Source organism: Choristoneura fumiferana, chromosome 10 (genome assembly GCF_025370935.1).
Source record: "Choristoneura fumiferana chromosome 10, NRCan_CFum_1, whole genome shotgun sequence".
NCBI classification, from domain to species: Eukaryota; Metazoa; Arthropoda; class Insecta; order Lepidoptera; family Tortricidae; genus Choristoneura; species Choristoneura fumiferana.
Window position 1 is genome coordinate 376,415 of NC_133481.1, and position 25,149 is coordinate 401,563.

The window sequence follows — 25,149 nt, forward strand, 5'->3', positions numbered from 1 at the left end:
GCTCCCCTCTAAAATCTAAACGGTTGGGTTAACATTTTTTAACAAATATAGTACGTAAATATATCAAATTTACAAGGAAAATTTTAACGGCTAAGATTGCTTGAGAATTATTAGTAGTTTAAGAGTAAATAGCAGCCTTTTAGTTTCAAGATTAAATATAAAATTTACCTACCAACTTGGAAGAATTCTTACACGATACGATGATTCTTACACGATCTTGGTCGTGTCCGACACGCACTTGGCGGTTTTTTTTTAAATTGTACTTGATTCAAAACTTACACAAATAAATGTCACAAACCGTACACGTATTGATTAGGGTATTTCTAATCTGAACTTATGTCTTTACTTGTGCTATTTATTACGTATCTATTCTGTGTCTATGTAAAAAGCCTCAAACATGCTCATACTCGTACCGAACGCCACAGTATTAATGCAGAAATGATTGATTTACGATTTATACAAGGTTTAACTAAATAACTGAAAACCTCAGACACCCCAAAAATATTTTTTTATTGATCCAGTTGATTGTATTTATTCTTGAATACTTACCGTGTTTTGCTTAGTCAGTAATTCTACTTAATTTCTCACTTTACATACATCTAAATACTCAAAGACCTGCAAATTGATAATAATGGCTTCTGCAGCGCCTCCTGGTGGTCTACAAGCGTAAATTATCATAGCCGAAAACCTGCTCTAAAAGGATAGAATAATACTTATTTTTAGGAAGAAGGCCGTGGTAGCCAAGTGATACGAGCTATCGCTATCGCCGGTGGCGGTGGTGGTAGTGGTTTGATCTTTCTCTTTCAAGCAGTCGTGGATTCGAAACCGGATTTACAACTCATTTCTGTGAAAACATCGGGTTGGGGTGGGGTACAACAAAAGGGGCCCGATTTTAGGACAAAATTTACGTGCGAATATTTTTTCCTTTTTGTTACTTTTTTTGTTAAAACTTTAAATAAAACATTAAAATAAGCAACTTTTATTGATAGAAGTTTTTTTATAAACTTGACCGTTTAGGAACTAGAGCGATCTGAAGTTGCGAAAAAATGAGGTAAGGTTCAATTTCGGTTTAGGTTAGGTTAGTGTCATTCTGCCCGAAGGGCATAAATTTAACTAACTAACCAGAATAGAAGTCCCCGCGCTTCGGCGAGCCTGCTGTCACGGAAATTCGTATAGTAGGTAGGTAAGGTCTGAACTCGCAACTTCAGATCGCTCTAGTTCCTAAACGGTTGTTTATAAAAAAAAACCATCAATAAAAGATGCTTATTTTAATGTTTTCTTTAAAGTTTCAGCAATAAAAACAAAAAAAAACCCCTTTTGCTATACTCTGAAAAAAAAAACATCGTGAGGAAACCGTGAATCAATGCAGCGGTAGGTACAGTTAAGTGTAAAAATGTTCATATTCAAATTTCAATAAAAAACGTCAGCAAAAAACGCCCGAAAAAACGCCGCCAAAAAAGACAGCTAAAAAGTAAATTTGCTTTAACACAGCTGGTGATGCTTTTAAGTAAGAATGAAACTCTTGGCACGTTTTCTTTATGTTCATACTTAGTTATCAACGTTATCAACATCGCCTTTAGAACTGAAACTTGTAGCTGAGTTTCCTCAATGAAGCCAGCAACTTTGTTAAAGCGCTCGGCAAATCCACACCGTATAATCACCATGTTTACCTATTGTTTTTTACACTAAAAAAAACATACTAAGTATTTAACACTATTTACAAGGTTTATAATACAGTTTAAAATTTATTCACACTAGTCGAGCTTCTTATTATTTAATTACACAACATACGAAGTCCACTGAATTTCCCGCGAATTAACCAAACTGACAGCAAATTTTTTTTTCTGCTGCTGCGCATGGCAAGAGTCTGAAGCGCTATTCAGCCTCCGAGAGGGCGACAGCCAAAGAGGATGAGAATTCAAAATCGTTTTTTATTCAAAATACTTGCACCTAGTGCTTACATTTTGGTAATATGTTTTTATTAACTTGTAATGTAATGTAACTAGTTATTTTTGGTCGGGTGGAATTAATATTTTAACTTAAATTTGAAGTGGATATCTTTAACCGATTGAGCTGAAATTTTGCATGCATGTATAAATCCGATGACAATGCAATATTATTATGACGTAGAGCTGATCTGATGATGAAGTTAGATGTTGGCCATAGTAATAAAACGACACGACTGCATCGATTTTGGTCTCATTTGATTTGTCTTGACGACTACCTACTTTGGTAACCAGGGGCAGAAAGTACCGCCAGCAAAAATGCTTGTTAGAGTTTTTTACAAAAACTATTACTGAAACAGGAGGTGCGGAACCCTTCATGCGCGAGTCGTTCGCACTCGCACTTGACCGATTTTTTACATCCGTCAATCAAATGCAGACATTTTTCCGCTTACTCGCTTTACTATATCATGGAGACTAGATCTGCTCTACCTTAGGCATGATTTGTCCCCGTCATTTATTAGGGTTCCGGTTTTTTCAATTTTGGCAAGATTTTAGTCACGAATCATATTAAAAAGATGCAAGTTAGTAAAACAATGCAGATTAATTAGGTAAAAACATTTATTCGTACAAAAATATTATCTAATTATCAGGTCTCATTTGGTGCATGCAAGTTACTTAAAACTGAGAGTAATTGATTTTTGAGCGTCGAACGACATCAGCAATCGTCAGTCTTCGTCCATGGGCTGCGGCTGCGGGTGGGACTGCATCGGCGGCGCCACGAGGTCGTCGTAGGGCGCTATGTGCGGCGGCGCTATGTGCGGCGCCAGCGCGGCGCGCAGCTGCAGGAAGCGCCGCTTGAAGGCGAGCCCGCAGCCGCGCGAGCGCCGGAACTCGAGCAGCGTGAGGCCCGCGAGGTCGGCCGCCGGCGGCGCCGCGCCGTCGGCACGCGCGCGCACGGCCCACGCGCGCATGCGCACGTCGTCGCCGCAGTCGATGGCCAGCAGGTGCGGCGAGCACGCCAGCCGGCGCCACGCCAGCGCCAGCGCGTCCAGCGCGCCCGTCAGCGCGGCGAGCGCGTCCGCCTCGTCGCCGCGCACCCACACGCGCGTCATGCGCCGCACGAGGCGCGCGACGACCCCGCCCCCCCTGCGTGCCCTGCGAGGGGAGCAGCAGGTCGCCGGCGCAGGGCTGCGAGTGCACCAGGAGCGCCGCGAGCGCCGCGTCGGGCCGGTCGTCGCCCTCGCCGACCGCCGGCCCCCCCTCCCCCGCGCCCTCCTCGCTGCGCGCCGGCTGCGAGCACCACGCCCGACCGTTCTCTGAAAACAGATATAAAACCGATATTTCTCAAAACGTTCCGCGCAAACTTTCGACATCAGTACTTTACTACTGATATTAGTGCCAAACACAGAAATAATTTAGAGATTATAAACACAATAGCACGTTACTGTAGAGGAGTCGTAGTAGTAGTACGAGACCGACAACCCTGTCCGCGGACGAGGTTTGTATAGTACTGTCTCAAATAAATCCAAGGAAAAAATAACATGTCGTTTGTCAGTGTAAAAAAAAAAAAAAACCTGAAATTTCATTCTTATTTATAACTAACCGTTACCCGCGACTCCGTCCGGGCAAAATTCTTTTTCACACCTCTCCTTCAGAAAAGTAACTTTTCTTCCCTGACGAGAGGGAGCAAAGTGCAACTTTTCTGTTCAAGGGTTTTCTAAGTGTTTTATTGCAAATGCCATTTTTAAGTTGATAATTGTAAATCCACGCCATTTTCTATGCTGGTTGTTCTTTACTAATATTGAGAATTATTTTTTCACACCTCTCCATCAGAAAAGTAACTTTTCCTCCCTGTCGAGAGGGAGCAAAGTGTAACTTTTCTGTTCAAGGCTTTTCTAAGTGTTTTATTCCAAATGTTAATTTTTGAAGTTGATAATTGTAAAGCCACGCTATTTTTTATGCTGGTTGTTCTTTAATGATATTTAGATATATATGATATGATATGATAAGAGATAAATAGATATTAGTTCACGCGTTTTTTTTAATTCTTCATGTGAGGGGGTGGAATAGGGGATGAAAACTTACATGGAAGATAGTCATTGTCGAAGATAAATCGATGATTCTTTATGAAACTTGGCATTTCGGCACTAATAGGAAATAAATAAATATTTTTTCAAGCGTTTTTGAAAATTTTACCTGGATGTTAGCAGAGGGGATGATAGTGTTATTTAGCAGAGCCTTCTAAGTTCATAAGCAAAATGTACCTACGCAATGTGGGGTCATTTTAGATGGCTTATTGATAAACAGTAATTGATAGACAGTCAGACATGAATAATTATGATTTTCAGATTTTTCTCACTTATTGTGCTATAAGAGTTATTTTTATGCAAAATTCCAAGTTTCTAGGACAGCCGGAAGTAACTTTTTCTGTTAAGGCGATTTGTATGGAAACACGTTTTAATGACTGTAGCTTTGATTGCCTTGACTTGGAAGTTTGATTCTTTCACAGCTTTTGGGACTATGGACCCGAATTTAGGCTTTTAATTTCAACGCGATACCGATACTCCGCGCGTAGACGGATGGACGGACAGCAAAAGTGATCCTATAAGGGTTAATTTTTTTCCTTTTGAAGTACGGAACCCTAAAAATCATTTGTTCTGGCGCTTTTCATATTTCGACCTAAGGATTTCCAAACATATTTACTATAAGTATATTAATCGGAAATATGTGTAGCTATGCTTAGTAAAAATACCCTCCTAATTTACAATAAAGGACCGTAAGGTGTCAAGAGTTCACTATGAAGAATTAGTCCTTTTGAGTTGGCAGGGTAGAATACACGTCGTATTGCTAAAATGTGGCTACTCGCAAAATATTTATGTATGTTTGGATGGATGGAAAAACAAAAAAGAATCCATACTTTTTATTTATAACAATGTATTAAAATAGGTTATTTTCAGTAAACCGTAGAAGTTTCTATGTACTATTATTGGCAGAATAGGTATCCTAAATAAATTAAATGCTTCCCAAAGTTACTATTCCACGCGGACGAAGTCACGGGCAAAAGCTAGTAATAATATAATAACAATATGTATAAAACCAAAACACTTCTTGTTGATTGAAGAACGGGTACGTATTATAATGTATAAATTTAAAATACATATCGGTTGAAGTTGAAATACCGAAAATTATAAAATATAATGCATCAAAATATATAAAGTTATCTGACATAAGTTCTAAACGCATAAGCTTGAAATGCATAATTTTTCTTAGTCATATGGCACAAAAAGCATATTTTCATAATGTAAACGTTCGAAATCTATACAGTATGTTTTTCTATAATGGTTGAAATACATACTAGACACTGAATTTTCACTAAGAAAAATGCATATATTACAATTCTGGCATTCTTGTTTTGGTCATAGTTGAACATAACACGCTCCTCCTCGCTACGCTCGTCGTCGCACCTAAAGTTTCTATTCAAATAATGATCAGACTTTAGTTTAAAATCCAAGGTCTTGTTAGACAATACGGCTTCCGACCAGTCTGTTTCTTATAGGTTAAACCTAACCAGGTTAGAGTTTTGTCCAGGCGCGAAGCGCCTTATCTACGCTGAATAAAGCGGAGCTCCGTCGACATTGTCTAACAGTCCTTAATTTTTCCAAATGTAACATGTAAATACAACGTAAATAGACTGGAGATGATGATGAACCTAGGCATTATAGTATGTATTTTAACCATTATGAAAAACGTACTATAGGAATTTTAATTGTTATTTCTTTCACAGACACACACACAAACATAACGCCTGTATTCCCAAATGGGGTAGGCAGAGCACACGAAACGTTACCCGCTTCGGAGCCACAATAGCAATACTATAGGTTTAAAGTTTGTCAAAAACGGTACAATAGTGACAGGTTGCTAGCCTGTCGCCTACGGTATACCTTAACCTTATATCCTGTCGCCTCTTACGACATCCACAGAAGAGATGGTGAGGTGTAATTCTAACCCGACACCACACGGGGTAATTTCTTTCAACTATTACATATTCTGAACATATATATACATTGTGAACTTAGTCATTTTAATTGTATTTATTTCGACCAGTATGAAAAACGTGCTTTATGAATTTTGATTAATATTTATTTTTACCATTATATTATTCAATCTTCGGTATTTCAACTGTATGTATTTCAACCGATATGTATTTTAAATTTATACATTAAAATACGTACCCTTGAAGAACACCTGCTCTTAGATAAAAAAAAAAATAGTTTTGCAAAGTACATAAGCTTTTTAGAAAAGAGATGTTTACAAAATAGAAAGACGTTCGAAGGAAAAATCTGTGGGACGGAGCTCAAAGTGGGTTCAGTCCTCACTAAGTAAAACATGTCTCTTACCCGTCCGTCAATCCGGCGAAGTCATTCGATGATCCGTCGATAAGTGGGCAGACGCAGTGCTTTGGTAATCTAGCTTTATGAGCTCACGGTACGTCATGGAGCTAAATCGCCAAAGCGCCGCGTCGCACAGCGAGACAGCAGCGCAGCAGCGGCGGCGGCGGCGGGGGCGGGGCGGGAGCGGCCACAGCGGGCGCGCGGCGCGGCCGTGCTGAGGCACGAGGCAGCTCTGAGACTGCGACCACTCAGAGTCACCTAGTACCTGACACGACTCGCGCCGCCGTTCCTTTCCTCAAACGGGACGCTCCAAAGGGCGCGGTACGTACCGTGCGTGTGCTTGTGCGCGGGCAGCTCGTCGTCCTCGCTCATCCAGGGGTGCTGCAGCAGCTGGTCCAGCGTGGCGCGCCGCGCCGGCTCGCCCGCCAGCGCCGCGCCCAGCAGCGCCAGCGCGCCGCCCGACAGCTTGCGCCAGGGCCCGCCGGCGGCCGCCGCCCCCGCCCCCGCCCAGCCCACGCCGCGTAGCGCGCGTCGCCGCAGTGCGCGCGCTCCCACGGCAGCTCTGCGCACGCAACACGCACCCGTCAGCGCGCCGACACCACCTCCTGACGATTTACTGTCGTTCGGCGCGGATGGAAAATGGTCCGGAATTTAGACGGACACAAACCCGAACAGCATAAGCGAATGTCGTCTAAACTAATTTAAGGCCGAAACTTAATAATGTAGGCCCAAAACAAATGATTACGGATAGAACTTAGTTACGATTGGTCAGATTTCTGAGTGTAAGTACATGAACTAATTGATCGTTTTTTTTCCGATATATTCAACGATATTCAGGATGGACCGTTTTCCTTGTTGATTTATTTCAAATTGTCATTTTTCTGCGTTAACGTATAATTTCGAGTTGTCCATTTTCAATTTGCACCGAATGACAGTGAATCGTTCTATCGTTTCCATAATTGACCACATCGCGACAAGAACTCAAGAATCCAAAGAAGTAATTAGAAGAGCGATAGATCTGTGACCGATTAATACTTTATTGTACATAAAACACAAAAATAATATAAAAGAAAACAACAAAACAAAAGAGTACAAAGGCGAACTTTTTTATTTTCGTGATTGACCGTCGCCCGTTTTATATTCTCATAAATTATACTAAATCACTGTTTTCACCTGAGAAATGCGCGATATCTAAAAGCGATATCTGTAAGAACCTATTTTTTGTTCTGGCTGTTAGGTATAGCGTGTCACATTTCCATTTTCTTTAACATTAGTTGTGGTTTTATCGATGACGATTGCATTATTTTAAAACCAAACTCACGCCGACACGACCCGACCCGAGAACTTCGACAAATGAGAATTTGACGAGTATACTGTCTGTCGTTCGTTGTCCTCTCGCGGGTGTTCCCTGATCGTTGTCGGTTGTTTTGGTCGCTTCAAAAGACTCTCACGGACGAGAAGAGAAAGGCAGAGTTTTCGAAACCAATCGTGAAAATTCACGCCTACGCTTTTCGCCGCGAGTCTTACCCGCCGACATCCTCGTCCCTTCCGAGAAGATTCCACCTTATTCAGTTTGGCATCTAGGGGGCAGTTTTCTTGGTGTTAGAAATCATTAGAAGTGGGTGACAGTCGTAACACTTCGATTGTTTTAGATCATTTGATAAGACTGTGGCGCTGTGTACTAGTTTTCAATTTTTTTTTTCTATGTCGACATCCATATCTTACTGACACGTCGGGGATGGAGTCCTCACCCTATCTATAGCAGAGGCCATGTAATGTTTGTGTTGTAGCACATAAAAAGGTTTGTAAAATTAGGTCTTCTATTCACGTTCTCAATTCAGAAAATTCATTAAAAGTTTAGCCCATTAAATAATGTAGGTGTTTCAATAGATATTGACACGGGAAAATTACGACGCATATCATCTATCTACTCGTACAAAGGCACACAACTATTATAGTAGGCTTTTTGACACTACCAATCCAATCGGCATGTTTTTATTATTTATTAGAGAACTCAATTAAGTATTAATTTATAAAAAAAACGAAAACAATTACTTATTTAAAATTAAAAGTAGTGTAAGATGTTATTGGTTAATGGTGTCAAGTACCCTAATCAAAAGCGGCACCACAAAGTTTTCGTAGCAGGCACCATCTTTTTCACTGTTAGGTACGTGGTAATCCGCTGCCAGGGTTTTTTTGGAATGCAATGCACATTTTTTTTAAATTATTCTGGCAATTTATCACTTATTAATGTTTCGTTTCAAATTGCACTAAGGGGATGGATGCTTTACCCCGTCCAACATTAATGTGCTGCGGCTTCTGGTTTCGTTAATTTCATCATAGCACTCACTATATATAACTACACAAGTATTAAATGATACTGCACAAAAATGTCTAGTGATCGGATCGCACAATAACGAGTAATTCGTACGTGATCGATCCCTACACATTTTATGGGTCGATTAACTTTTTTTTGCGTTTAGTACCCGCGGTTCAACTATTGTTGGTGCAACTGCTTTTCGGCGGAGCTCCTCTTTCTGGGCATTTTACCCTTCGGGAAACTGAAAGTACCCAACTAACCTTACCTACCTATTTTTGTATTAAAATATATTTATATAAATAAATGTAAATATAATATTTCCGCGTTGAACAAACTAGTTGGACCACGGGTAGTACGGGTACATAACTTTTTTTGTACCTCGTTGCCATAGTTACGTCCACTGGACAACTCTTTAATTAAAACTACGAGTTTCTATTTTGTTTTGTGGTTAAAATTCACCGAGCGTACATTTTAGTCGCAGTTAAGTCCATTGTCTTATGGACTATCTCCTAAGTACATTAGTAATATTTTTATTAAGAAACGCCGTCACGTCATTGTCGTCTCTCGACAAAATAGAACAACATAAAAAAAATTGATTGACCCTTTTATAAATCGTAGAAGTACACACAATACATATTTTTTTTAATCGAGCTACAGCAAACTCTTAACAAAAGTGGAACGAAATCAAAAGGAAGCATAATACAATAAAAAAAAAACAACAAACATGCGAGAAAATGTGACTATAAGGGCGGCCACATACACTCAAGTGCGTTTCGGAATTTCGATTCCGTAAATACATCACAGTGATGACATACGGATCTGAGACGTGGGCGCTAACGATGGGCCTCATGAGGAAGCTCAAAGTCACTCAAAGGGCTATGGAGAGGGCTATGCTTGGGGTTTCTCTGCGGGATAGAATCAGAAATGATGATATCCGCAATAGAACTAAGGTTACCGACATAGCTCGAAGAATTGCAAAACTGAAGTGGCAATGGGCGGGGCACATTGCTCGCAGGACTGATGGGGTCAAAAGGTTCTCGAATGGCGTCCGCGGATCGGGAGACGAGCTGTCGGTAGGCCTCCAACAAGATGGAGCGACGACCTGGTTAAGATCGCGGGATCGCGGTGGATGCGGAAAGCACAAGACCGGTCTGAGTGGAGAGCCTTGGGGGAGGCCTATGTCCAGCAGTGGACGTCTTTCGGCTGACATGATGATGATGATGAAATACATCACACACGTACGTTTATTTCAATTCCGAAAACTTCGGACGGAAAATTACTGTTTGTATGTGGTAGGTCCATAGAGTTGTGTGGATTTACTGCGTTAGAAATCCCGAAACGGAATTCCGAGTGTATATGGCCGCCTTAAAACGTCACGCAGTCTGAAAATAAAACAATAACACGAAATAAAATAAAGTCAAACAGAGCAGGAGAAGCACATTCACGGGGGCGGCGGCGACGAGTGTCGCGCGACTCGTAATTTCGGTACCATAACTATAGGGCTGAACACGCCTACAGCTAGGATACCAAAGACAGGAGCCGCGCGCGTCCGGCGAATTGCGGGGGTGGGGGCGGGGGGTGGTGGGGGCGCGCGGCGTACCTCCGGCCAGCATGGCCAGCAGCACGAGCGCGGCGGCCCACAGGTCGGCGGGCGCGGCGCGGTACGGCCTCTCGGGCGCGCGGAGCACCTCGGGCGCGGCGTACGGCAGCGTGCCGCACACGCGCGTCAGCAGGCGCTCGCGGGCGCCGCGCCGGAACAGCGTGGCCAGCCCGAAGTCCGAGATCTTGAGGTTGTCGTGCGCGTCCAGCAGCAGGTTCTCGGGCTTGAGGTCGCGGTGCGCGACGCCGCGCGCGTGCAGGTAGCGCAGCCGCGCAGCAGCTGGCGCCAGTAGCGGCGCGCGCGGGCGGCGCGCATGCCCCTGTCCGGCTCGATGCGGTCGAACAGCTCGCCGCCCACGGCGTACTCCAGGAACGCGTAGTGGTGCGGCGGCGCGGCGCGCGCGCCCAGACAGCGCAGCACGTGCGGGTGACGCAGCGCGCGCTGCAGCGCCGCCTCGCGCGCCGCCGCCGCCGCGCCCACCGCGCCCCGCGCCGTCTTCAGCGCCACGCACGCGCCCGTCGCGCTGTTCACCAGCAGACGGACCCTGCCGACACCGCACAACCACCGTCACACGCAGACCAGACCACTATACGTGTGGGGAAACACTGATGTATAACTCGGAATGTACGCACAATTATGTACGACGTGATAATCCGAAGCATTATTGCTTCCGATTATCATGCCGTACAAAATATTGCGCGCGCTGTAATGTTCGTACTTAGTGAAATTGTACGACGGGATAATCTGAATCCGATCGATTCGAATGAATAGACATTCTTCGCCGCGGATCGAGCGAGCGCAGCGAGCGAGATCGATATAGTCTGAACAGATCCGACCCGGCCGGGTTAGGTTGAACGGCGAAGGCTGTTGCGAAACGAAGGCGTGCAAGCGAGGCGCGCCTCGTTCGCCGCTCTCGCCCTTCGTTAGGTATTTTTTTTTATTTCAATCACGGAAATCGTAAGGCATGATAATCGGAAGACAATGCATCGGATTATCACGTCGTAAATTATTGCGTCGTAAGTTAATGTACCTACGACTTGTTAATGCACGCTTAAATAATGCACGGCCTGATAAATTGATAATCCGTGCTTAAGTGCACGAATTATTTGCCGTGCATTATCACCCTGTACCGAACTAGCAGGGAACCAATAATGTACGCGCAATAATGTACGACGTGATAATCCGAAGCATTATGTCTTCCGATTATACGTAACGTCAGTCGTGTAGTGGTTCTTATTATACTAAAAACTGGAATTCAAGCATAGAATTCAAGACAAAAAATCTACGACAGATATGTCACTGTCAAATGAACTTTTCAGGTTTCGCCAACCTTTATTAACAGTGATCACAAAATTCTATATTGCTCTCGTGTCTGACATTTTTTAATGCGCAAGTTGTCTCTGCGTAGTTTCTGGAATTTTGCTATCAAGTTGCAAAAACTACAATCACCGTACAACGTGAAGAAGCAGAATATATTTATCTTTAACTTAACTGACATTGGCCCGAGCCTTTAAGTCCGCCATTGAGGTGAATAATAATAACCTATTTTTGCCATTTTGGCTCCGGAACCCTAAAAATACCTAACGAAGGGCGAGGCGGCTGCCGCCCTTCAACCTAACCCGGCCGGGTCGGATCGGATCGGAAGGGCTACTACAAAACTCGAAGTTCGTGTCGTGCCTCGTGCGGTCCCTGACACTTATACTATTTAATAAGAGAGCGAGAGGGTACGATACGAACTTCGAGTTGTAACACAACGTCTATATTTCATGTCATGTTTGAGAAAAGGATTTTTAGAAATTCATCCCCTAAGGGGGTGAAATAGGGGGTGAACTTTATATGGAATTTTCTCCTTTCTGGACTTAGAAGTAAAGTAAGTTCTCGATTACAATGAAAAATTATCTGTGTAGGTGAAATGGATAAAATTCCCCCTATATGGGGTAAAATGGGGGGTAAAGATTGTATGGTAATTTTCTAATTTCTGGACTGAAGTATGAAAATAGGTACACAACTTAGATGAATGATTGGTCTCGCGGGCTCGCTCGACTAGATACCGCGCTACCTAAAAACAAAAGGTTCGTGAATGCGGCAACTCAATATTGTAGTGTGCGTAAGAACGGTGTAAGACAATTTGCAAGGATGCTAGTGTGCGAGACGAATTGTGTTGCCAGCTGCTCCACTGTTACCCGAATCATTGGGAAAATAAATTATTCTGTGGTCTATTAAGTTACTGGTTACAAAATGTATCTTGGGAAATACTTAGAAATTAAGAAGTAATGAAGAGTGAATGTATTAATACGTTTGTGTATAGGTTAGGCGTAGGATTCTTCTTTAAAAAAATGGTAGGTATGATATAGGTATATCAATGATCAGGCCTCACTTTTAATTAAAAAATATATATATTTAAGGACATTCAATAATTATTTACAAATTATTACTAAAAATTCATGGACTGAGTCACCAACTAAGAAGTTTTGCGTTGTTAAGATAACACGTTGCACCTATAGTCAAACCTTATATTAACCAACTGTACCGTCATTCGAAGCCTAAATAAATGAGAGTGGCAACACAGTTTACCTAATCTATGACGGTTAAAGTGCCTTTTTTCAGCTCTGGTCACACCAATTTCCCGCCTTTTCTCCCTCCAAAACCCCCACCAGCAGTGACAGAGGTGGCTGTCGTGGATTTCAGCTTCATTGGCTTTTAGTTTTCCGAACTATACGGTTGAGTTCCAGAACACACGTCTGCGACGGCATTCTGGTAACAAAAGTGTCATAAGTATTTCAAACGGTGTAACCGTTCGCATATAATTAATTGAATTTGTATATTTTCAGTGCAATATGGAGGAACAAAATAACAGTGATTCCTCTTCTTCGGATACGGATAGTAGCAGCTCGGAGTCACCCGCTCCCGCTAAGCAAGCGGAACCCGGAGCAGGACCGTCACGCAAAAGAAAAATGTCCCGTAAAACCACGAAGGCTAAACGTAAGCGACAGGATGATACAGTAAGCAATCTCGCTAAGGAAGTAAGTGAACTAAAACAGTTTTTATCCTCGATGTACCCACAGCCGATGCCTATGCACCCTACGCCGCCTTTTTCTTGTCCTAGTGATGGTGACGATAGTGTTAGTCTTAACGTAAGCGGCGAATTATTTCCGGGCGGCGAAACAAATACAAATAACGAAGATAAGGGGACCGCCGTAGTAGATTTAAGTATCAATCTACCTTTTAACACTACAGTTAAAGAGCCTGCAATACCAAAATCGTCACAAACTCACATTGATTTTTTAAATTCGATTCAGCATTTTGGTTCTTCTGATTGGGCTGATATCCGCTATTCAGAGGTTCAAAAAGGATATTGCTCTACCCCAGGTTTCGTAGATTCAGAATGTAATGATGAACTAAAACCATATGATAAATTTACCTCATTGAGCATCACTGAAAAAGGCTTTGCAGCTATTACGCAAGCTTTGATCAAGCAAAAAGAATCGATGCAATCTGGGTTAGAGTCTCTGCTTTCTTGGGTTTCATCCTGTGATAACCTCACTGTATCAGCTTTAAAAACTAAGCTAAACGAAATTTATATTGAAGGGTCTTACAACAAAATATCGGTTGATCTTCTTCAAATGGTATGCGGCCATAGGGCTGATTTAATTCAACAAAGGCGTGACAATATATTAAAATACGTTAAGGACAAGTACATACGGGGTGCTTTACGTAAAATCCCTCCGACATGCGACTTACTTTTTAATAAAGAAATGTTATCTTCCGAGTTGGAGAAAAATGGCGGGGTTTCTAAGACGTTTTGGCCGTTACGTAACGCAACGTCGGTTAAATCCAATTGGCCGGCTGCGCAAGCCGGACCGTCTCATACTAAGCCGCCCACGCAGGGCGTGCGCGAATATTCTGCAAAGAATTCGTTTGGCAGGTACGTGACGAGCCAGCCTGCGCAGGGCGCTCCGTTTTACCCTTATCCTGCGCAAGGATATTACATGAACCAGCTGCCGGCTGTACAGGGGCCTTATTACATGCCAAAACGATTTGCGCAAAATCGAGACTACAAGCATAGTAATAAAAACAATGCATCTAAAACTCGTCAAAAATCTAGATTCGATGACTATTCGAATAGGAATAGTTCAAAAAATAATCGGGACGGCAAACACTTTCACGGCAAGCGAAAATTTTGACTCGAGGTCGCAGGCTTTCAAAGCGGGTCGCCTAATAAACCATATTCATGTTTGGGCTCAAATGCAGGCACCAGAGTCAGTGTTAAAAATGATAAGAGGGTATCGATTGCCTCTTGTACAAAAAGTACCCCTTTGTTGGCCAAGTATCAATCACAAATATCAGACAAATTCATCTCCTCAAATGAGGGTAGCTATAAAAGAATTAATAAAGATCGGTGTGCTCGAACCGGTGTTGCCATCCCGGAGTTTCATTTCGCCGATGTTTTTGGTTCCGAAATCCGACGGAACAATGCGGCCAATTTTCAACCTGCGCAATTTAAACAATTACCTGATTACGTCAAAATTCCGATTAATAAATGTTCAAAAAGTACCAGACTTTCTACAACCTTACGATTGGTTGATAAAAATCGACCTGTCGAATGCATACTTTCACCTTCGCGTAGCGGAGTCTCACAGAAGATATTTGAGAATAATGTACGGCGAAAAATTGTACCAAATAACGTGTCTACCCTTTGGTCTAGCAACGGCGCCGAAAGTATTCGCTACCCTGTCAAACTGGGTATCCCAAAAACTAAGGGAAAAAGGTATAAGGGTAATAGTTTACTTGGACGACTATCTTATAGTCCACCAGAACAGACAAGTTCTGTCAAAACAGGCAGTCGAAGCTGTAACACTTCTACAGAATCTGGGTTGGCAAATAAATTACAAAAAATCTGTCCTAGAACCACAACGAAGTCTGGATTTTTTAGGAATAACGTGGCATCCCTGGTTGGGGATAAAAAGCTTACCACAGATAAAATGTGTGAATCTAAAAGACAAGATTCTTTCTGTGCTCTCGCGGGAAACAGTGCGGTTAAAAGAAATTCAAAGTCTTATAGGTCTCATAAACTTCGCAAGTTTTGTGGTGCCACGAGGTCGTTTAAACCATCGCGATCTGATCAAGTTTTCATTGAGCCTCCCAGAAAACGATTTCTTTCGCCGCTACCCTGTCCCCGAGAAGGGACTAAAAGAATTAAGGTGGTGGTTGAAGAATTACAATCGTCCATCTGTCATTCACCACCCACCAGTCCAACACTTTCTGGCGACAGACGCTTCCGATCTAGCCTGGGGAGCCTGTCTAGACAAGCTAAGGTTGACAGGCAGTTGGACTCAACACGAGAAACACCTACATTCAAACCAAAAGGAAATGTTAGCTGTGCTTCACGTATTAGAAGAACAAGGTCCTTACCTGATGGACTCTGCAGTTATGTTGCAGTGCGACAACAAGACAACGATCGCATACATAAGAAAGGAAGGCGGCTCGAAGTCTACCGGTTTAATGAAAATTACCAGACAAGTTTTCAGTTTGCTCGACAGATACAACATCCACCTGGCTGCTCACCACATCCCAGGGAAGTTCAACGGAGAGGCGGATCATCTGTCTCGTGCCAGGATCAATCCGGAGTGGCATTTACTTCACGAGGTGACAGAAATCATTTTCCAGAAGTGGGGAGTGCCATATGTCGATTTGATGGCGTCGAGAACAGCCCATGTGGTACCCCGATATGTGAGTCTGGACCTGTTAGACCAGAAGGCGCTGTTTCACGATGCCTTCAGCCGAATATGGGACTTCCCACTGGGGTGGATCTTTCCCCCACCATTTCTGATTCCCAAGGTATTAACCCACTTGAATTCTGCGAAGGGAGTTTATCTCATTGTAGTCCCCAAATGGGAGAAAGTATTTTGGAAGCCAGACATCAGGAATCGTGCGTTATGTCCACCTTTCACAATACATCGCCTGCACAGAGTCCTAATCGACACAGTAACAGGTTTGCCCCCACAGAAGGTCAACGAAATGACTCTTCAGGTTTGGAAATGTGGGGGTGGGCCTCAAAGATAACTGATTGGTCCCTAGAACAAAAACTTCTTTTACAGTCTGGCTGGCGTGAATCATCCCTTAAAACTTATAAACATGCATGGTCACGATGGCTTAAATGGTGCCAAACTAATAACGTAGCATCCCCTCAAGACCCCAATGGGTCTCAACTGGCTAGATTTTTATCTGATTTATTTCAAAAAGATGGTCTATCATATCGCACGATTTTAGTCTATAAATCTGCAATTGCTACAATGTGTAACCCTGATTTGTCGGATAGATTGAGTTCGAATATTTTAGTTAAGAAAATACTTAAATCTATTGCTATAAAAAATCCTCGCGAATCGATGAAGTCGCTCACATGGGACACTGATATTTTATCAAATTATCTTTTGAATAATACATGTGATGAGAATAATCTATTTCAGTGTTCCAAACGTACGGCAACAATCTTGTTGCTGTGTTCAGGTCGTCGCGTCCACGATCTGACATTGTTGTCAGTTAACGATAATATGTGCGTGATAGAGGATAATCAAATTGTATTTTGGCCTAAATTTGGTTCGAAAACAGATAATGTGTCTTCTAGGCAGTCAGGTTGGCGGTTACTAAGTAATATGGATCATAGTTCCATTGACCCAGTGTATTGGGTTAAACGTGTTATTGCTTTGTCTGCTGATAGACGAGAGGTATGTAAAAGTGACAGTTTATTTTTAACTGCCTGTGGAACGCCAAAGGCTGCTTCACGGACCGTAATTGGTGGCTGGGTAAAGCGTGTTTTGGAAGAAGCAGGTATCAAAGCTAGCCCAGGTAGTATTCGCCCCGCCGTTGCCTCCAAAAATTGGTTTTTAAATTTACCCCTAGATGATATATTAGCTCGTGGTAACTGGCGTTGTCAGGAGACATTTACTAAATATTATTGCCGTGAAATACAGCCCACAGATCCTCAAACATCCGGGGTTCTTTCAACTTTTGCCCCTATGTGAATTATACCTAAGACTGTATGTTCATACAAATAGGTTAAGATGATTCATACACAAGTTTAACAGTGTTCATTTGCCTTATTTAATTACATTTATATGAACAAAAGGCAATTTTTATTTATTTAATGTCGTGCAAATGTTGATTTTAGGTTCTTAATCCTAGCAAACTCGAATTAAGCGCTAATACACTTGATGCTTAAATTTCTTTCATAATGGTCCTGAAACTCCTAAGTACCTCTCAGAGGCCGCTGACGCGTAGATACGTGTCATTTCTTGATCCAGATGGATGATCAAATGGTTTGTGATAAATAAGTATAATTTATCAAGACTAAAAGTTGTAACTTGCATAATGTTAGATGCTTAATTTAGATTTATGTTGTACACATTTAAGGAATAATTTAATAGTTAGGATTATCTCTTATAGATAACATTTAAGTCTGACTGTAATGTTATTTAGAACAAATTTTATTGACTGCTAATTTAAAGTGATTGATTTTTCCTGATAATAACTATAACTAACTAATTACTACCTAACTACTTACTGAACAATTTGTATACTATAAGTACATGTACTAGTTATAACAAGATAACTTTGTTTTTGTTTTTCCATTAAAATTTGTAATGATTGCAATGATGTTGAAGTGCTTACTGGACTTATTTTTGTATGATACTTAGTAATCATAACACTAATACAATCTTATATACATAAAAGTTTCTTATACCCATTTGTAATTGATGTGTTTTCTAAGAAATAAAAATACTTAAATTATTTTGATTTGTTGTTTAATTGCTTAGTAAGAATATTTTAAATTAATTGTTGGAATTGAGATTTCCTGTATGTCTTTTGGTCAATTTGCAGCTTCTCTGCCAGTAAATTCAATTTCATGAAGGAACTAGCTAGAACTACCTACCTATACCTAAGTTTCTGTTTTTGGCAGTGAATGTGTTCAAAGAATATTTACATTCAATGCTACCTTTTTTAATAACTCACATTGGCTATCATACTCATAACATTAATTTAACCCCACCAGGCGATAACAAACACGTCTCATTTATTTAGGCTTCGAATGACGGTACAGTTGGTTAATACCAGCGTTTTACCCTCCAATAAAACGCTTATTAATCAACTTACCTCATTCGAAGCCTATTTTAATTTCTGCCTGGTGTAAATGAGCCGCAATGAAGCTGAAATCCACGACAGCCACCTCTGTCACTGCTGGTGGGGGTTTTGGAGGGAGAAAAGGCGGGAAATTGGTGTGACCAGAGCTGAAAAAAGGCACTTTAACCGTCATAGATTAGGTAAACTGTGTTGCCACTCTCATTTATTTAGGCTTCGAATGAGGTAAGTTGATTAATAAGCGTTTTATTGGAGGGTAAAACGCTGGTATAATGTACAGATTAATTAAGACTAAAATAAAAAAACCGTTTACAATATACAGTGGTGGTCATGTAATTAAGAACGATTTGAAGTTCCAGATTATTTTTAACTAAATCATGTCATGTGTAGTCGTGGTTCCTTCTTAGAAGTAACTAGTTACGTTATGAAATAGCCACATGAATAGAGCAAACGGATTAAGGATAAATAATAAAATTGCTGACATTTTTTACAAATTTTGTTTTTATTCTCTTTAGTAACAAATTAAAATAGTAATGAAGCTGGACAAATAATTAAGAACGATTTATTGAACTGCTCGAAAGTTTTTTTATTTGAAACTTAGATTAACTAAATCACACTAACGTGAAGTTTGTACACAAAAAAAAGCAATTTAATATATTTTAACTAAAATTAATAGTTAGTAGCATGTCCACGGCTTTTTATTACTGCCTTACACCGGCGAGGCACTGAATCTATCAATTTTTGACATTTCGCAAGAGAGATAGAGCTCCATTCTTCTAAGAATACGTCATACAGTTCTGTTAAATTGCCACACTGTCGATTTGAAACCTTTTTCTTGACTTCGCACCAAAGATGCTCTATTGAGTTAAGATCGGGGCTGTTGGCTGGCCAATCTAAGACAGAAACTGATTGAGATGTGAGGAATTCCTTAACGGTACGTGCAGTATGCTTGGGATCATTGTCATGCTGGAATGTCCAAATAACCGGAAGCACGCCTTCAGCATATGGTAACATTGTTTCTTCCAGTATGTTTTGTATTGAAATTGATCCATGTTTCCTTCTATCAGCCTAACAGGTCCAACACCATGTCCAGAAAAACATCCCCAAATTTTTACATTTCTCCCGCCATGCTTTAAAGTCACTTTTGTGTACTTTGGGTCGAATGCTTTATTTGGAAGCCGTCTTACATATCGTTTGCCATCAGAACATACCCTATTTATTTTTGTCTCGTCAGAAAAAAGAACGTTTTTCCACTGTCTGACTTTCCAGTTTTCATATCTTCTTGCAAATGCAAGCCGGGCTTGCCTATGACACCGTTTCAACATAGGCACCTTCCTTGCTATCCTTCCGTGCAACTTTTCTTCTACCAAACGCCTTCGAATAATGCGTGCCGAGATTGCTGAAGGGTTGTTTTCGCCAAAATATTTTTTTCTTAACTCATTAGACGGTATTAGACCCTTTAAAAGGATTTTGTTTTGCCAAAACGAACGATATTTCGATCATCTCGACGAGATGACTTTCTTTGTCTAGGTACACGCGGAACATTTGAAGTAGTTTGATACGTGGCAAAATGCTTTATGGCGTGGAAAACCATAGTTTTTGAACATTGCAGATGATCGGCTATGTGTTTATACGACCAATTCTTGTCGCGAAGTTTAGTATTACTTCTCTTGTAGATTTATCACAACTTTATTTTTCCCCATTGTTTTTATATGAAGCAATCGCCTTTAAGACTTTTACGGCACTAAATGGTGCCAAAATTATTCGAATAATAACCTAAAACCACAAAGCGGCGGTCCGTTCTCTATATAAATTTGAATAAAAAATAAACTATTCAGCGTTCTTATTATATGACCAGCCAGTAAGTAGTAATACTAGGTTTAGATGTAATGTATAAAGTTATATATTTATTTTTAGCCAATTATATGTATAAATGAATTTACCGCTAGTACGGAATTGTTTTTACGATACCGAGAGAAGTACAAAAATATACATGCAGTTAGTAACACTTGTCAGTTTGAAAAAATCTTCTCTATAAAAAATCGTTCTTAATTATATGACCACAACTGTATATATACATACATGCATACATACATACTTACATACATACGCTTAAAAACATAACCTCCTTCGGGCAGTCGGGTAAAAGTTAACATTTCAGGAAAATGGGTAGATAAAAAGAAAAAAAAAAATTCCTTTCCCATAATAACTAAGTTAATCAGCTGATTGGGCTTTTTAAATGGGAAGACGAAAAACATTTTTAATTTTAACTCCTTTTAAATAGTGTCGGGTAGCAATTTATACACCTTCAGTGTATATATCACAAAGATAAACATTAAATAATATAGAACTAGGTTATGTATATATATAATAATTACGTTAGATACTTAAATAAAAACGTTATTAAAATTTATCATCATTTAATGATGATAACAATAAAATTCAATTTATTAAAATCTCAACCACGGGGAATTTGATTCTTGTGTACGCGGCAACACAGAATGGCGTTTGGGGTTCATGTTATTTTATTTTGTAATTTCGAAATTATACGATATTTACTGATGGTATGTGATCCCAGTGTCCTTCTTATTTCTTGTAGTATTATTTTTAAACAGTTTCACTGCGAAAAACTGGCATTTTACTTCGGTTTATGACCAAAATTTAACAAAACATTCGGTACATGCACCTTACGCAGTTTGCAACGCGACTGACTCGACTCGGGCTCGGGTACGCCGAATTCGGCGTACTATTTGTTGCCGCATTTGACAAGTACGCCGGCGGTATCTAGTCGAGCGAGCGCGCGAGACCAATCATTCATCTAAGGTACACAACAACAATACACAACACAAGTTCTCGATTAGAATTGAAAATTATCTGTGTAGGTGAAATGAATATAATTACCCCTAAAGGGATCAAATGGGGGGTAAAGATTTTCTGGTAATTTTCTTATTTCTGGACTTAGCATTATGAAAATTGGTATACTTACAGGCTCCTGATCAAAAATAAAAATGATCTGCGTACTTATTAGGGGAGTTTCTATGAGACTTCCTTATTTTCTAGACTAAAAATAAAAAAACGCCCCAAAAAAAACGCCGCCAAAAAAGACAAGTAAAAATAATTATGCACTAGGTACTTAGCTGTTGCCCGCGACTTCATCTGCGAAGAATTCGTTTATCCCTATCCCGCGGGGACTATATGCTGATTTCTTTATTTGTGCTATTTTTTATTTTTGCTGGCGTTTTTTGGTGTCGTCGGGGGTTTATTAAATTTTTAATTTAAGTTTTTTATTTCATGTTTTTTAAACTGGTATATTATTTTGTAAAAAGTGTACTGGTGTGCTGGATATCCCGGCTGCAGCATCAGCTCGTCGTGTTGCCACCACTGCATTGTATGTAGAATCGTCCCACGATAACTCTGCATAAGATATTAATTGGCAACCCAGAAAAATCACGCTGTGGTAATACTTTTTTCATGTTGTCACTCAGACATTTCTTTAATTGATCGTGAGTATTTTTTCGAGATTTTGCGAATCCTTCTTTCGAAATGGTTAAAACAATTAAAAGTGGAGTTCGAGAACTTATATTCAAGATGATTACTCATTTCCAAAATGTAAAAGAAGAAATGGAGTCCGTCCGTGAGCAAAAAGAGCAATGCTTACATAAAATTCTAACCTCTACGAGTAAGTCCCTAATAAATTCTTGATATTTTATAGCTATTTTCTGCTTTTTTTATATTATTTTCGTGAAATAATATGATAAAGTAAAGATATATATTTAACTTGTATATTCGTTTTTTCAAGGGAATTATCTGAAGCTGTTCAGACAACAATAAAAAATTCTGTTGACAAACTCAATCAGCGCAGAGGCGACATATATTCAAAAAATTAGTTCAATGACTGGTAAGATGTTGTTCGAACTTGTTTTAAAGGTCTAAATTAGTAATATTTTCTAGACTTAACATATTAACTTATTATTTGTAGGTATTAGCTTAAGAACAATTCGCCAAATCAAGCACGAAGGTAATACAAATTCAGGCATATGGTTAACTCCTGGCAAGAAACGCAAGTGCCGTGCCACGAAAAGAAATATTGATGACTTCGATAAGGTTGCCATACGTAACCTGATAAATGAATTTTACTTAGTAAGAAACGAGGTCCCCACAATCGCAAAACTGCTTAGTGAGTTGCGACAATCTATTCAGTTTGATGGTGGTCATGAAACACTACGCAAAATTCTACATAACATGGGATTTTGTTTCAAGAAAAATGTTGAAGAGAGAACCATATTAATGGAAAAAAATGATATAACTGCAGCAAGACACAAATACATTAGAAAAATTACAGAATATAGAAATATGCCTTCAGAGGAAAGAAAACCGATTGTATATTTAGATGAGACCTATATTCATGTTAACTACAAACCAAAAAAAAGTTGGCAGGGTCCGTCAACTTCTAAAATGGTCACTAATATATCAAAAGGCAAACGGTTCATAATTGTACATGCAGGCACTGAATCAGGATTTGTAAATAATGCCCTTTTAATATTTAGCAGCAAATCAAAGTCAGCCGATTATCATGATGACATGAATGCTGCCAATTTCTCAAAGTGGGTTCAAGATAAGCTGCTGCCTAATTTGGATACACCAAGCATTATAGTTATGGACAACGCAAGTTACCACACAATTCAGATTAATAAGGCACCGAATACCAGTTCAAGGAAACAAGCAATCCGTGATTGGCTTACCTCAAATAACTTTCCTTGGAAGAAACATTCACCAGGGCTGAACTTTTAACTTTGGTAAAACGCAACAAACCCGACCCAATATATTATACTGAAGAGCTGTTAAAAGCAAATGGGCATGAAGTATTGCGGTTACCCCCATACCATTGCCACTTGAATACTATTGAACTAATATGGAGTATGGCAAAGCGAAAAGTAGGCAGCGTAAATGTAAAAGGTTCAGCTCGAGATATGGAGGCAAAAGTAGAGCAAGCATTTGCATCCGTTAGTCCGGATGACTGGCATAAGTGTGTGTGTTCCGAACATGTAAAAAAATTAGAATCTGAACACAGGCAACAAGATGGGTTATTGGATGATCTGATACCATTTGTTATAAATGTGCAAAGTGATGATGACACTGACAGTGAGGAGAGTAGAGAAGCAGAGGTTGAAAGAGAAGAAGAGTCCGAAGGAATTCAGGTACAGGAAGAAGTGTATGAGGGAGTGGAATTTTTAGACTCTGATGTGTCGTTTAGTGAATAATAAATATGTCAGAAACTATTTAACGTTTTATTGCTTTGTTTTGTATTTACCTGAATTTATATAACACAGCCTTGACCAAAAGTATTGGGCACCTGTAATTTGATACAATTTCGTTGATTTAACCCTTTTCCAGGTCCCGCTAATTTAGATGCGCTATTGCAAAACGTATCATAGTTTTATATTGTTTACCTATGGGGGATTAATTTTAAGACGAATAGTAGGTACTTTTAACAACTTCAATTGATTTTGTACCATATTGTAAATGTAGAAAGGTCGAATATTTGTGTAAATTTATATGGTTGCTGTCGCTATATGCACTATGCCTGGAAAAGCGTTAAATAAAAATAATTTTAATTACTAGATCACATCTATATATTGAGGAATTCAATATTAAGTTGGCCGTCAATGTGCCCTTTTAAGTACAAGCAGCAACTCTTACAGGAACAGAACTGATAAGTAAGTAGGTATAAAAAATCATACTTATGCGAAATCTAGTATGCAATGCATACTTCCATAGCGTGATTGATATTTCAATACAGCGTAACTAACAATTACTATTTATTTGATGACAAATATTATTTGATTTAGTATGTACGTGGTCTCGGTATCGAACTATCACCGACGATTGGTGGAATTAGTTAGGACGGGACGAGTAATGTATGACCCATGTTATTACGCCTAACTATAAATAATAATAATAATTAAAAGTTGGTGTCGTTGTTTTTTTTAAATATCCAGTGTCCAGTAAGTTTTAGTAAGTTTTGCCGTGAACGGTAAAAAAAAATAGAAAACGAAATATAAGAAGTAATAGTATTGGGGATGAACGATGACCTGTTTAAAATCTAATCAGAAGTTCAAAACTTGTTGTTTGACTATAAATCAGTATTGCCACAAACAAACTTCAGATTTCTACTGTTGTCACTTCATTGCAGAGTTATTGTAGGTTGACTCTAGAATCAATTACTGATCAAAACGAAGCCAAACACGATATATCTGCTATAGTTTTATCAAGAGTGTACCTACTAGTCTGGATATCCTGGCTGCAGCATTAGGCCGAGAATTCCATTATCTTGCATAGTTATAAAGAATACATGTGTGTTTAGGTCCCAAATATGTTTGAAAGTAAAGTAAATACCCATTATGCGTCTAAAATTCCTACCGCTTTTTGATAAAACATGTCTAAGATCCATCGCTAGAAAACCAGCTTTCAAATAAAAAAAACCGCATTCAAATCGGTCCACCCATTTAAGAGCTACGGTGCCACAGACAGACACACATAGCGGTCAAACTTATAACACCCCTCTTTTTGCGTCGGGGGTTAAAAATATGGCTGGTCACAATTTAAAATGATCCGTATGGTGTTGGCGACTTCAATAGGGGAGTGGTTTTTCAGTACACATAAAACGTGGAAATTAAATTGATATGATTATAGCGAAGTACTTTAGTAGGTAAACAGTTACCTATCGTTTACGGCAGTAGTTCGCTATGCACACAG

At 40.0% G+C, this 25,149-nt stretch overlaps 1 protein-coding gene across 1 annotated transcript in view; it reads right to left on the bottom strand.

Moving 5' to 3' along the window:
• Positions 1–2,546: 2,546 nt before the first annotated feature.
• LOC141431704 (uncharacterized) overlaps positions 2,547–25,149 on the bottom strand; it is a 28,647-nt gene continuing 6,044 nt past the window's right edge. The window contains 4 exon segments of the mRNA XM_074092883.1: positions 2,547–3,357; positions 6,720–6,899; positions 10,258–10,524; positions 10,527–10,801. Coding sequence (XP_073948984.1) covers positions 2,672–3,357; positions 6,720–6,899; positions 10,258–10,524; positions 10,527–10,801 — 1,408 coding nt within the window. The 3' untranslated portion in view covers positions 2,547–2,671.